Source organism: Megalobrama amblycephala, linkage group LG17 (assembly GCF_018812025.1).
Source record: "Megalobrama amblycephala isolate DHTTF-2021 linkage group LG17, ASM1881202v1, whole genome shotgun sequence".
In the NCBI taxonomy this organism is placed as follows: Eukaryota; Metazoa; Chordata; class Actinopteri; order Cypriniformes; family Xenocyprididae; genus Megalobrama; species Megalobrama amblycephala.
Window position 1 is genome coordinate 21,894,801 of NC_063060.1, and position 15,072 is coordinate 21,909,872.

General features: G+C 36.7%; 1 protein-coding gene across 1 annotated transcript; it reads left to right on the plus strand.

The window, feature by feature from the left end:
* Positions 1-801: 801 nt before the first annotated feature.
* gpaa1 (glycosylphosphatidylinositol anchor attachment 1) lies at positions 802-14,560 on the plus strand. Its single transcript, XM_048163946.1, has 14 exons — positions 802-947; positions 1,052-1,122; positions 1,834-1,939; positions 2,144-2,323; positions 3,971-4,082; positions 4,280-4,427; positions 6,187-6,288; positions 6,445-6,641; positions 7,708-7,904; positions 8,142-8,295; positions 9,380-9,451; positions 11,338-11,534; positions 12,141-12,311; positions 14,136-14,560. The coding sequence occupies exons 3-14, from the start codon at positions 1,866-1,868 to the stop codon at positions 14,377-14,379; spliced, it is 1,848 nt and encodes a 615-aa protein (XP_048019903.1). The 5' UTR covers positions 802-947; positions 1,052-1,122; positions 1,834-1,865; the 3' UTR covers positions 14,380-14,560.
* Positions 14,561-15,072: the final 512 nt, after the last annotated feature.

Here is a 15,072-nt window from a genome sequence, read left to right on the forward strand (position 1 = left end):
CATTTTCCCTTTTTATTTTTCCTGTTCTGCACTCCAAAATGCTTTCCACCTCTATCCATTTTGGTCATGGGGACAGACTTAAAGTAATGTTGGAATGTGAACTTGATCTAATACAAGTTTGAACTCATTTATGCAAAACAAATGTTAAATAAATATGTTTCCTTTCATATTTTTTTAACAAATAACTTAAATTAAATAAATTATTTATAAAGTTGTATTAAAGTAGGTTTTCAAAGAATGATTTTGCAATAGTGGCGCCCGGCCCCTCCTGTGCGGCGCCCATTATTAAGATAAAAAAAAAAAAAAATGTATAAAAGTCAAAATACTGTTTGCCCATTGGATAATTTAGTTATGCATTTATTATTTGTGTGTACGACGGTAGGTGCGTTCAAGTCACTTTCGTCGGAGTATGATGGCGGTGTGCCTTCTCTAAATTAATTACACAAAATAACAACACTTCTACTTTTTGAAAATGTAGAGCAAAGAATGTGCAATGGTTGTATGTTGGTTTTTATGGTTTTAATTAATTCATGAAGCCATTGTAAACTTTATTGTTACATATTACATTTTTATATTATGATGCTATCGTATTTTTGTGCTGGGAATCAGCTTACTTCGTTGTAAACAGAAAAGCCTGACAATGTCACTGCTAAAGACCTAAGTATTGTGGTATTTCGCCATGTTTCTCACTGACAAGCCCCCAACTCGTACAGATCGGGGCTTAAAAATAATCCCGAGCTTCCCACTCGTATTTACGACATTGTGGTGGCGTTCATGTGCGTTCAGCTCGTAAATACGATCTTTCCGACATGACTTGAACGCGGCTTCCTCATATGGAGGAAGTTGGTCCGCACCGTATTACTTCCGACCGAAACACGGAAAAGTAGTGTGAATAAATTAATTACTGCAGCTGCAGATGAAACTACTTTAATATTTGATATTCCAAGGTAAGGACACTATAGAAACTTCAATATACTTCAGTTCATCTGAAAGTCATCACGAATTTTGTGATTATTCTAAAAGCTTTTAAAATGTATTTTCTCCATTGCAGGGGATGAGCTAGTGTCTGCATTCATACAGCAGTTCAGCATTAACGCTGAATAAATCACACTAATACTCCAGGTAACTTATCTTAAAATGGTGAAATTCTGGTAATTTTATTCTGAATAATGTCTATTAATTTTACGTATCTGCTGTGCAAGGCGCCTGCTGATGTTTTAGTTTCGTAATCGACGCTCTTTCATTACTAGCTTTCATTCAGTTTTGACATCGTCATTTAATAGATTCATTAATACGTTATAAAAACATTATTGTAAGCATTACAAAAACATTTGGACTTGGTGTAAGCTAGTTACAGAGCTGTAACCCTTGAGACTGTGAACATATGAATCAAATCTTCAGAAGACGAGTTGTTTTAATAATTTGTGTTTTTGTTTTTTAAAGCATTGATTCATTATGTACAAGCATTGGACTGCAACGTTTTGAGTAAGACGTTCAGTTTAGTGTGTTGGTTTTAAACACCTAGATAATCTTTATGAATTTTGTCTTCTAAACTAAATGTCTTATTTCACCATATTTTTTGCTTATAATTCTTGGGTAAAAAAAGAAAGCCTATAAAAAAAAAACACACTGGCGCTATATAAGCATGTCACAAATTACTGTGCGATGTTTCCGGGGCAACAATTGTGAATAAACACCATCTATTATAACATTTCTATAATGGTTGTTTTTGTATGGTGGTTATATGTTGGAAAGTTATTATACATATTCATGTAATACTCAAAAAATATGTTTTCATATTCTTTAAGATATTTTTTTTCTTCTGTTTATTAGTCTTTTGAAGCAGAGCTGTAGTTGTAGTCATCATGGGTCTGTTGTCTGACCCGAATCGCAGAAAAGCCCTGACCAACCTCTTGACCCGCCTCAACACACCCATATGGTAGGTGTTTGCCAGCCAGACAAATGTAAATTGTGGTATCATGAATGTAAAAATACTTATTGTAACTATTCTTATATCATTGAGTTTCTGTGTAGTTTCAACTTTGAAATGACAGCATACAACTTCATCAACCTTGTGTCAACCTGACCTACTATGCCATCACTTCCTGTTCCTTATTTGGTTCTCTTCATTTTGTTTTTTCAGTATGGTGTGCTACCTGGCGGCCATAGTCTGGTTCATGGGTCTGGCATTTGAGCCCTTCACACTGCGCACATACATGTCAGAGAATGCCATGGGTTCTACCATGGTGGAAGAACGCTTCTCCGCTGGGGAACGAGCGCTGTCCACTGCCAAGGAGTTTGATGCTCACAAAAGAAAGGCGGGGTGAGTAGAACATGGAAATCATTGCAGTGTCTGAGGAACACGAGTGCTTGCTGTATAATTAAAGTGCCCCTATTATGCTTTTTCTGATATTACCTTTCATGTGTAAAGCTGTTTGTGAATGTAATAGGTCTGCAAAGTTTCAGAGTTTGAGTTATTTTCTCCTAAAAGAAAGTAGTCTTACTTCCTGCTCGAAACCTACGTAGGTTTGTAACAGATTTGCATAATGCCCGCCAAACGATGTCTACTTTGACCTGCCCACAAACACTGTATTTGTAGCTGAGGCCTGGATGAGTTTGGTTTGTGCTGTTCATGTCGAGAAGAAAAGGAAAGGAGGGGTTTAGAGAGACCAGATTCTTGATCGAACAATTTCAGACACTGTGAGAAAAGAGATGATGCTGCATGTGTATTATGAGGAAAATGAAAGTGGTTTTTTGATCTCGGATGTATGTAAACCTGTTGTAGGAGACCTCTTAAAATTAGGAACCTTTGTAATGGCATAATAGGTACACTTTAAAGGGTTAGTTCACCCAAAAATGAAAATTCTGTCATTTATTACTCACCCTCATGTCGTTTTACACCCATAAGACCTTCGTTCATCTTCTGAACACAAATTAAGATATTGTTGATGAAATCTGATGGCTCAGTGAGGCCTCTATTGAGAGCAAAGCCATTCAAACTCTCAAGGTCCATAAAGGTACTAAAAACATATTTGAAACAGTTCATGTGAGTTCAGTAGTTCTATCTTAATATTATAAAGCGACAAGAATACGTGTACGCCAGAAAAACCCCAAAATAACAACATTTTAACAATATCTATATTGTATATATTGTGTATGTATATATATATATATATATATATATATAAGAAGAAGATCTATATGGGCCGATTTCAAAACACTGCTTCGGAGCTTTACGAATCGAATCAGTGAATCGGAGCGCCAAAGTCACATGATTTCAGCAGTTTAGCAGTTTGATAGGAGATCCAAATAACTGATTCGAAACAAAAGATTCATAAAGCTCTGAAGCTTCATGAAGCAGTGTTTTGCAATCGGCCCATATAGATATTGTTGAAGTGTTGTTGTTTTTTGGCGCACAAAAAGTATTCTTGTCACTTTATAATATTAAGATAGAACCATTGAACTCACTTAACTGATTCAAATATGTTTTTAGTACCTTCATGGACCTTGAGAGTTTCAATGGCTTTGCTCTCAATGCAGGCCTCACTGAGCCATCGGATTTCCTCAACAATATCTTAATTTGTGTTCTGAAGATGAACGAAGGTCTTACAGGTGTAGAACGACATGAGGGTGAGTAATAAATGACGTTATTTTCATTTTTTGGGTGAACTTTAAAGTCAGCATGAAATGGAAGTTGCAGTAGTCTTTTCTACCCTATTGTGATGTATATCCGAGTGAAACGGCTTCTAGAACAAGACCAAAAGTAGGGCAGGGCTTGATTTTGTCCATAGGGAATTGATTGGATGGTTTGCTATTAGTGGATCACATGTGAGTGGCAGGTTGATAAAACATTTATAACAAACACTGCAATATTCCATAAAAACATGAATTGTCAACTTTGATTTCATGGTGATTTTAAAGCTGATTTAGTTTCTTGGGTAAGTTAAGAATAATTGATTCCTCACTCCAGTGGCATGCCAGTGGACTGGTTAGTGAAGATGATGCAGGCTCGAGGACTGGAGGTGTTCACTCAGAGTTTTTCCCGTAAGCTGCCATTCCCTGATGAGAACAAAGAAAGATATGTGAGTTTCTCTATGGTCCATCAATATTACAATAATTTTAACCTTATATAATGTATATTGCCTGTAAACAATTTTTTTTTAATATTATACATAAAATAATTTTGTTACTTTTTTTTTTTTTAAAGAAATGAATACATAGGCATTTAGCAAAAGGCAAGACTGGTCTTGCTTTAATGATTTAATTCTGTTTTATTCAGATGGTTCGAGGCACAAATGTGTATGGGATCTTGCGAGCTCCTCGAGCTCCTCGGACCGAGGCACTCGTGATCAGTGCTCCCTGTAGTCCTGGAAACAGCAACAACCAGGCGGTCGGTCTTCTGTTGGGTCTTGCGCAGTATTTCAGGAGTAAGACACTGTTTATACTGTGACACAGGAGTGTGCAGCAGAGCCAATATCTGTCTATATCTGTAGCAATTTCAACTCTGCTGAAAAAGTGGATGGGTATTTTTGCACTCTGTTATTTGTGTTCGGATAAAACCAGAAGTGGACAGGGCCTAAAGGGATATTTCATCCAAAAATTTACTCACCGTCAGGTTGGTTCAAACCTGTATAAATTTCTTTGTTCCGCTGTACACAAAGGAAGATATTTGGAATAATGATTGTAACCAAGCAGATCTCTAGCCCCATTGACTACCATGGTAGGAAAAAAATACTATGGTAGTCAATGGGGGTGAGATCTGCTTGGTTACAAACATTCTTCCAAATATCTTCCTTTGTGTACAGCAGAACAAAGAAATTCATAAAGGTTTGGAACAACTTGAGGGGGAGTAAATGATGACAGAATTTTCATTTTTGGGTGAACTATCCCTTTAAAATGGAAGCTTACATGAGAGTCCTGTTTTAAATATAAATCTGTTCCCTTCATAGTTTTATTTCACAAATGTGACCCTGGACCACAAAACCAGTCATAAGTCCCAGGGGTATATTTGTAGCAATAGCCAACAATACATTGTATGGGTCAAAATTATCGATTTTTCTTTTATGCCAAAAATCATTAGGATATTAAGTAAAGATCATGTTCCATGAAGAAATTTTGTAGATTTCCTACCGTAAATATATAAAAAATTTATTTTTGTGAGTGGATATGCATTGCTAATGACTTCATTTGGACAACTTTAAAGGCGATTTACTCAATATTTAAAAAAAATTATAATAATTTTATTTTTTTAGCTATCAGATGTATTCAAATGTATAAATCTCAATTTCCAAAAATGTACCCTTATGACTGGTTTTATGGTCCGGGGTCACAAATATTATATAACTCATAAAATTATTATTTTTGTTAAATTATAATTATAAGATTTCTTTAAACATCTAATTAAAACAACAATACTAAATGTTATATTAAAAGGAAAAAAATTTCTTTATTTTTTTGCATACAGAGTCAAGACAATCATCCACAACCTCAAATAAGAGGAGTCGTACTCTAAAATAGCTGATTAGAGAACATGGAATTTTAAAGAAAATATTCAGTGGTTGAAAATTGCTAAAACTACTTTTATTATGCTTGTAAATGAAATTTGAACAGTTTATAAAGGATACATAAATGTCGGCTCCGGGAGACTGTGAGACAGAGAAACATATCATGTATCATATCTTACAAGGTGTAAATCATTTAAATAGAAATCAAATAGTAGAAAATGTGCATGATGTAGTATTTTAGTTGAGATCACTCTTGCCAAAGCTCTGATTCTCTGATCTGACTGACTGTACACAATCTAATGAAATGTATCTGAATATTCAAAGCTTTTAGTTTTAGACATAGGCTAGTCTAAAAAATAAGGTCTGGTTAAGGTACCTATTTGTGGGGGGAAAAAAAATAAATTTGAGAACATTTGTTTAAAGCATTATGGTGTTTTTCATGCTTATCATATTTATAGCACCACCTGGTGTTTGATCAGCATCAGTTTGTACATGCATTTGCAGAATCAGTCCTTACACTGTATTGTGAAAATTGGATATTTTGTTCAAGATACATTAATTATCCTGGGGATAATTATTATATGGAATTATATTGTGGATTTTTCCTATTGAAATCACAGTGTTCTGCAATGAGATTGTTCTTCTTTTTAAAATCATTCAACGATCCATTTCTTCCCCAAAGACCAGGTTTACTGGGCCAAAGACATCATATTCTTGGTGAACGAGCATGATCTGATCGGCATGCAGGCCTGGCTGGAAGGCTACCACCACACTAACATTACAGGTGTGTACAGACTTCTTAATTTTGGCATCAGAAAATGAAAAATGAGAACCTAATTTCACAATTAAACTCAATCTAGCCCTTTTAAGGAGTAAATCACCAGGTATGTCTGTAGTTATTTTTTTCAGTTCACTCTTTATTCTCACTTTTACTTTTCAGGAATGGAGTACTCACCCCTGCAGGGTCGTGCAGGGTCAATTCAAGCTGCCCTCTCATTGGAGCTCAGCAGTGATGTCATTACCAGCCTGGACTTGATTTTAGAAGGGCTCAACGGTCAGCTGCCCAACCTGGACCTGGCCAATCTCTTCTATGCTTTCTGTCAGAAGTTAGGAGTTTTATGCACCATTCAGGGAAAGGTATATATATTCATACAAACTGGGGAAGTCCTAGTAAGATTACAAATTAAACTGTCTTTACACTGTCATTACATTATTTACATTTTAATGGGGATTTTTAACTTACTGCAAAACCTACCTTTTGACATGTATGTTAAGCGCGTGAACACAGTGGCCAAAGCATCAACAGCGCTCACATTTAAAAAAAAAAAAATTAGTATCGACTTGGTATTAAAGTCGGTACTTTTGACAACACTAAAACAATAATTTCTGCCTAAAAACAGCAGACAATATACCCATTTTCTATGATAATGGTGCTGGTGCAGATGAGGGATGTGCAAACCTTAAAGGGTTAGTTCACCCAAAAATTAAAATAATGTAATTTATTACTCACCCTCATGCCGTTCCGCACCCGTAAGACCTTCGTTCATCTTCAGAACACAAATTAAGATATTTTTGTTGAAATCCGATGGCTCATTGAGGCCTGCATAGCCAGCAATGACATTTCCTCTCTCAAGATCCATAAAGGTACTAAAAATATATTTAAATCAGTTCATGTGAGTACAGTGGTTCAATATTAATATTATAAAGTGACCAGAATATTTTTGGTGTGCCAAAAAAAACCAAAATAACGACTTGTAGTGACGATATAGTGATGGCCGATTTCAAAGCACTGCTTCAAGCTTCGGAGCGTTATGAATCTTTTGTCTCGAATCATGATTCAGATCGCGTGTCAAACTGCCAAATTGCTGAAATCATGTAACTTTGGCGCTCCGAACCGCTGATTCGACACGCTGATTCATAATGCTCCGAAGCTTCACGAAGCAGTGTTTTGAAATCGGTTATCACTATATAAATCGTTTTGGTTTTTTTGGTGCACAAAAAATATTCTTGTCGCTTTATAATACACAACAACGAGCTTAACCGACTGTCTCCAGTATTTTCACACAGATCAGAACTTGATTGATTTCTAGACGAAAGAGGAATTCACTGTTCTCCAGTGTTTGTCAATGAGACTTCAAGTGGAAATTAGCTAGTGAGACATTGCTTGCTAAACATTTCAGCATTGCTGTTGATTGTGTCTTAGCTCCAGAGGAATGACTGGGACACAGCTGAGGGCTACACGCATGCGGCTCAGACCATGATGCTGATGGTGTTAAAACAAGCTTGCGGACGCTCTTGGGGTGATCACGGCCTCTTCCTCCGCTATCACATTGAAGCCGCTTCTATTCGGGGCATCAACAGTTTCAGACACTACAAGATGGACACCACCACCATTGGCAGGTTGGTTTTGTATTACACAAGAAATTCACTGTTGATGTCAAAACCATTTTACTTTTAAGAGCCATGGCCCATGCTAAGCAGTCTAACACTGACCCCAGCTTTGTTTTATAGCAAATTGTTTTTACTTTAGGATCAGGGTTGAAGCCAATATTGGGGTAATCAGATACGTTTCTGATCATCCATTGCTTTAATCCATCCTTATTTGTTGTTGTTCTTTCTTCTCTATTTTTATGACAGATTGTTGGAGGGAATGGTCCGTAAACTGAACAATCTCCTGGAGCGTCTTCATCAGTCATATTTTTTTTACCTCTTACCTTCTCTCTCTCGGTTTGTCTCCATTGGCTACTATATGCCGGCGTTTGGCCTCCTGGCAGTCATCTTACTGCTTCGAGTATCCATTTCAGTCTGTGTGGTAGCTTTTTCATTGTCTGTTAGGACTGGATCAACATGATCAGGAATTTTGCGCGAGAGCGAAAGATTTGCCCATGAGGATTTGCAATGGGTTGAAGTTGGTCACGCAAATTCGCCATGTTGACAAAAGCTGCTTGGTTTGTAATGCACTTCAGTGTGAACCGTGCTTCATGCGTCCACTACAATATTAAAGGTGCCCTAGAACGTTCTTTCACAAGATGTAATATAAGTCTAAGGTGTCCCCTGAATATGTCTGTGAAGTTTCAGCTCAAAATACCCCATAGATTTTTTTTAATTATTTTTTTTAACTGCTTATTTTGAGGCATCATTAACTATGCACCGATTCAGGCTGCGGCCCCTTTAAATCGTGCACTCCCTGAATGAAAATAGCGACTGCTCTTGTCTCCGTGAATACAGTAATAAACAATGGTAATTTTAACCACATTTAACAGTACATTAGCAACATGCTAACGAAACATTTAGAAAGACAATTTACAAATATCACTAAAAATATTATGTAATCATGGATCATGTCATTTTTTGCTATTGTTCTTGCTTGCTTACCTAGTCTTGATTCAGCTGTGCACAGATCCAGACGTTAATACTGGCTGCCCTTGTGTAATGCCTTGAACATGGACTGGTATATGCAAATATTGGGGTCATGCATATTAATGATCCCGATTGTTACATAACAGTCGGTGTTATGTTGAGATTCGCCTGTTTTCCGGAGGTCTTTTCAACAAATAAGATTTACATAAGAAGGAGGAAGCAATGGTGTTTGAAACTCAATGTATGTCTTTTCTATGTACTGAACTCTTGTTATTCAACTATGCCAAGGTAAATTCAATCTTTGATTCTAGGGCACCTTTAACAATAGACAAGGGACCTTTTTAATCCTTTTTTTTAATGTGTCCAGACCTTAACGCTGTAGATTGGATGATCCAGGGATTTGCAGGGATGTTTTTTTTTTTCTGAACAAAACCCATGGGGCATTATTCAGAATTGAGCACTGTTTTCACCAGAATAGTATGATGTGTTTGTTAGAATCCTTAATTTCACCTCAGGCACTGGATATCTGGGTTCATCTGGGAACACCTGCTCTGGCAGCAGTGGATGGAGTCAGTGAAGCAGAGCAAGTAAGTCTTGTTTTATTTAAAGGTACACTGAGTAATACAGATTGTTTCAAAGCAGCTTTACAGTAATAAAGAGGAAAGTAATGATTCAATGATCCAAACAGAATTCAATTCTGCTGTAAATCAGCTCTAAAAAGACAATAGTAAACAGTCATTATTCAGTTGAAATCAGTGTTGATTCAGTTTGGTTCAATAACTGCTATTATCTATTATTCATCATCAATTACAAGAAAGCATCTGCATCATAAGAATATGATTTCTCAAAATTGATTGTCTATGAGCTTTCATGCTTGTAGACAAACTGAATAATAACTCTCCTTGTTGATCGCTTCAACACAGTTTGTTTTGAGCTTGAGCACCAATGCGCAGCTTTGGTGATATCTGAGATATTTGAAAATATCTCAGATATTTTCAAATCACACATCACCGAAATGAGAATGTAGGCTAAACATTAGATTCTTTAAACAAATCTGTATTTAAATTGTAAATCAGTGTTTAGGAGTACAACGTGAGAAAATACAAAATGCCAGTCTACATTATTTGTATATATTACATTTGTTGCTGTTCTAAAATGTTGCCAAGAGCTTACACAGTAATTAATGCTGGTTAATGTATATGTAATAAAGGTTATGGCATTGATGGCAAATAATGATGACCGTTTAAAAAAGAAGCTTTACAATCGGAATATGTGTTGGTGACAGGGTTATTATCATTAACTAAATTGAAATAAATCTGAAATAAAATATAGATTACACTTCAGATTAGTGCCCAATTCTCACTATTAACAATGACTTTTGCCTCAATAAGCTCCTAATTACTGCTTATTAATAGTTAATAAAGGTAGTTGTTAAGTTTAGGTATTGGGTAAGAATTGGGTATGGGATGTAGAATAAAGTCATGCAAAATAAGGCATTAGTGTGTGCTTTATAAGTACTAAGAAACAGCCAATATATTAGTAATGTGCATGCTAATAAGCAACTAGTTAATAGTAAGAATTGGACCCTAAACTAAAGTGTCACCAAAATATAAATATAATATAATATAAAATAAAATATAAATATTAGTTGAAAAGTTTAAATGAAAAATAAAAATAAATCAAACTAAAACTGAAATAAAAATAAATTAAATCTAAAATCTAGCCATATTTAAAAGATAATTATTAAAATGACAAAAGCACATAACTAAATTACTAAAATTTAAACTAAAATTAACATATCTAAAACTATAAAATTAAAGCTAATTGTAAATATTAATACAACTAAAATAAACTAAAATGACACTCACTCTAAAAAAAGCTGGGTTAAAAACAACCTAAGTTGGGTTAAATATGGACAAACCCAGCAGGTTGGGTAAAGGGCACCTATTATGTCCTCTTTCACAAGATGTAATATAAGTCTCTGGTCTGGTCAAGTTTCAGCTTAAAATATCCCACAAATTTGCCCCTGTTTGGGGGTGAGCAAAAACATGCCTTTTACCATATTACGTTATTGCTGGCTAAAAAAATTGGTTGAAAAAAATGCCTGGGTGAACACAACCCAATCCCTGGGGTTGTCCATATTTAACCCAGCATTTTTTAGAGTGTTGGTTGGTGAGGAGGTTGCAGTTGGAAGCCTTCTTAAAAGTGTTGACATTTTTCTGAAGGGAAACCGTTGAGACTTTTCATTTTGAGGTCTTGCTCCATTCTGTTATAGACTGCCCATGTCCAGTCAGTTCCAGATTAATTAAATTCTGCCTCAGCTTTTTGTTTCTCATTCTGCTTCACTACAGTTGTTTCATTTTGTTGTTTTCTTCTTCATTAAAACAAACAAAAAAAAGTTTAATGTATCCGATTCGTTGATGGATTCCCTATTTCTCATAGCATAACATTTGTTTTCTCTGTTTCTCTGCAGCCATCGGGTCCAGGTGTGTTGTCAGTGTTGACCCCAGTGGTGATAAGTCACCTGACAGGTGTGGCACTGTATCTGCTACCTGTTCATCTGCAGGAAATTGCTGTGGAGCACTTCCCTGTGTCTGAAACTGAAGCTGTGGTGCTTACTGCTATTGCCATCTATACCGCAGGCCTAGCCCTGCCGCACAACACACAACGGTACACACACAAACCCATCTTAAAGCCCAAAGTATACTTCAGCCAGCCGCGATCCACGCACTGTCCGTGTGACGTAATTTTCGCAATCAGGAGTGTCTGCGGACACTGTCTGCATGCAGCCCGATTTTTGTGTCCGCGTGGGTGGTACGCGTACAACAGCACATGTGCAACGTGAATGTTGAGACAGAAGAGTCTGCTAGGTGGCAATACGCAGTTGTGATGTATTGTGCAGTAGTCGAAGAAGAGTGCGGAAATAGCGATACAAAACAACACAAAGCAGCAAATCATTCTTCATCTTTTTGTTTTGGTTCTTGTTCTAAATTTTGCATGCAATGGTGGATCCACTACTTTTTTTCTTCTATTCTTCTGAGCAAATGTCCTGTTAATGACACGACTCAGTGCTGCCCTCTGACGTCTTGTAGTATATAGAAAAGCAAGTGTACTGTGAATGTGTCGAACTCGACCATCCGCACTCATCCGCGGTTGAGTATAATTTGAAAGCTGAGCAGAGTGCGGAAAATGAAGTATACCAGGGCCTTAATGCTATTTATACTGCGGGAAAAGATTATTCACATGGATCATGTGTTTTCTTTCTGTCTGTGACAGGTTGTTGTCTGGAGAGGGAACAGAGCAGGGCTGGAAAGTGCTGAAACTGACGGCTTTGCTCTATCTAGCTGCGTTGCTGGGCTGCACAGCCCTCATTAACTTCTCTCTGGGCTTCATCTTGGCCGTCACACTGGTGCCCATCACTGCCAGCATCACGCCACACATGCCCAAGTAAAAAAGCCCACAAGCACATTTCAGCAAACAACTTTTATATTTGTCAAGCGTGTTTTAAAGATAATCTGACACAATTTCGTTGAAAATCTGGGAGATCTGAATTGTGATTTTACACTTAACATGCATTAAAGGATTAGTTCACTTTAAAATGAAAATTACCCCAATCTTTACTCACCCTCAAGCTATCCTAGGTGTATATGACTTTCTTATTTCTAATGAACACAATCAGAGTTATATTAAAGGGATAGTTCACCCAAAAATGAAAATTTGATGTTTATCTGCTACATCCAAGATGTAGGTGACTTTGTTTCTTCAGTAGAACACAAATGATGATTTTTAACTCCAACCATTGCCGTCTGTCAGTCAAATAATGCAAGTGAATGGGAACTCTATCAATAAGATTTGAAAAAACTTGCATAAACAAATTAAAATTAAGCCCTGCGATTCGTGACGACACATTGATGTCCTAAGACACGAAACAATCGGTTTATGCGGTTAGGGAGGTCTGATCGCGCTCTGATAACGGCAATGTTGTCTAACACTCATTGAAGTATATGCACGAGACATCACCGCCGTTATCAGACCAAACGAATCGAGTGCTGAACGCAGTTGGACATAGTGGTGTTTTAGAGGTAAAAAATGATATAAATACTGTTCAGTTTCTCGCACAAACCGATCGTTTCGTGTCTTAGGACATCAATGTGTCGTCACGAGTCGCAGGGTTTAATTTGGATTTGTCTATGCATGTTTTTTACTCTTATTTATAGAGTTCCCATTCACTCGCATTATTTGACTGACAGGCGGCAACGGTTAAAAATCATCATTTATGTTCTACTGAAGAAACAAAGTCACCTACATCTTGGATGCGTTTGGGGTAAGCAGATAAACATCAAATTTTCATTTTTGGGTGAACTATCCCTTTAATAAAAATCCTGACTCATCCAAGCTTTATGATGGCAGTGAATGGAACCAACGAGTATGAAGCTCAAGAAAGTGCAACCATCCTTTATAAACATACTCCACACGGCTCTGGGGGTTAATAAAGGCCTTCAGCCAGACAGCCTTTCGTATTCAACTTATGAAGTCACAGTTTAAAATGCTTATGCTACCTCCTACGCCTTCTGTATCTAAATTACGAAAAAAGTTAAGCTTATACTTCAATATGGAAGGCAGTCTGGAGGAAGCTAGATATTTTACTTTATAACTTGTTAAATATAGATATTTTTCTTACACAAATGCATCGCTTCGCTTCAGAAGGCCTTTATCAACCCCCTGGAGCTGTGTGGAGTACGTTTATAATAGATAGATTCACTTTCTTGAGCTTCATACTCGTTGGTTCCGCTCACTACCATTATATAGCCTGGATGCGTCAGGGTATTTATTAATGTAACTCCGATTGTGTTCATCAGAAAGAAAAAAGTCATATACACTTAGGATGGCTTGAGGGTGAGTAAAGCTTAGGGTAATTTCCATTTTAAAGTGAACTAAGAGAAAGATCACTAAAGATTAAGCGTTTGGGACTGTAGTGTTATTGATTCTGTATATAACAATAACAGTAACTCTTTGAGCACAGTGACTCATGTGCACACAAACTGTTTTTGTCAGTCCGACTGCAGTACTTATGTTAAATGTTGATTTCATTGCTACATCTTAATATAAATGTAGATATAAGAGGAAGTGCAGTACAGACACACCAAATTGTGTGTTTTGAATCATACAGCTAGTGAGATTTTATTGACAGTTTGAAATTGTGGTCCTAGTCAAATTTATATTGGGCTCTAATCCCATATCTCTTCATGTGTGTTTCCATCTCTCTGTTAGAGCTCTGAGTGCTCTGGCCATGGTGCTGCTCAGTCCTGCCTTCACCATCCTCTACTGTGTCTTCATCTACCAGGAGCTCATAGAAGCGCCCGTCAGCATCAATGAAGGCTGGATGCTCTTCCTGTCAGTCATTTCACAGGGCATTCTTGATCATGCCCTCTACGGATCGCTCGTCTATCCACTTTTAGCCCTTTTCGTTTATCCCTGCTGGCTAATGTTCTGGAACATTCTTTTCTGGAAGTAACCATCTCAAGTAGCTTCTGATGGAGCTGTTTTTGAGAATAATCCCACTTAGTGCCAATCATAAAGATTTATTCTCCATCTGTGGGCATTGTCTGCCATTAGGGGTTGGTGGAAGGAAGATCTAGGCCGATGTCAGGCCCTAAGTAAGTACGAATAAAGAGGATTTAATGGTGTGACTTCAACGGTAAGAGTTCTTTGGTCCAAGTATTGAGTGTGTTTGGGGGGGAAAGGGATTTATTTATTGCCCAATTTTGTGAACAGTTTCACAAAATAAGACATGAAGACATATGTAAGGCAGAATTAATTAATTAAGCAGGGACATTCAAGTTAATTAGGAAAGAAATTAAATATTGTTACTAGATGAGTGGACATATTGGTTCATTCATTACATCATTTATAGTTTACAACAGGGTTGTTTTGGTTTTGTTTTGTTTTTTCCAAAAAATAAATAAATAAATATGTTCAATAAAAAATTCAAAATGTAGACCTTGTAATTTAATTATCTGTGGACATTACAAAAGGCAGGAATTAGAAAATAACTTAACCTTAAAGACCAAGTTTCCCAGACTTATTTTTCTTTTTTCAATTTGTGCTAGGCAACACTGTCTTCATATGCTCCAATAAATTATGCATGTGTGGTTTTTTTTATATTAAATGTGATTAAAACTTTAAAGAAAGTGTCAGAAAATTACTG

Coding starts and splice junctions, on each gene's coding strand:
- gpaa1 (XM_048163946.1), top strand. CDS start 1,866: ATGGGTCTGTTGTCTGACCCGAATCGCAGAAAAGCCCTGACCAACCTC. Junction 4,083..4,279: donor ATGAGAACAAAGAAAGATAT/GTGAGTTTCTCT, acceptor TGTTTTATTCAG/ATGGTTCGAGGCACAAATGT. Junction 11,535..12,140: donor CTGCCGCACAACACACAACG/GTACACACACAA, acceptor TGTCTGTGACAG/GTTGTTGTCTGGAGAGGGAA.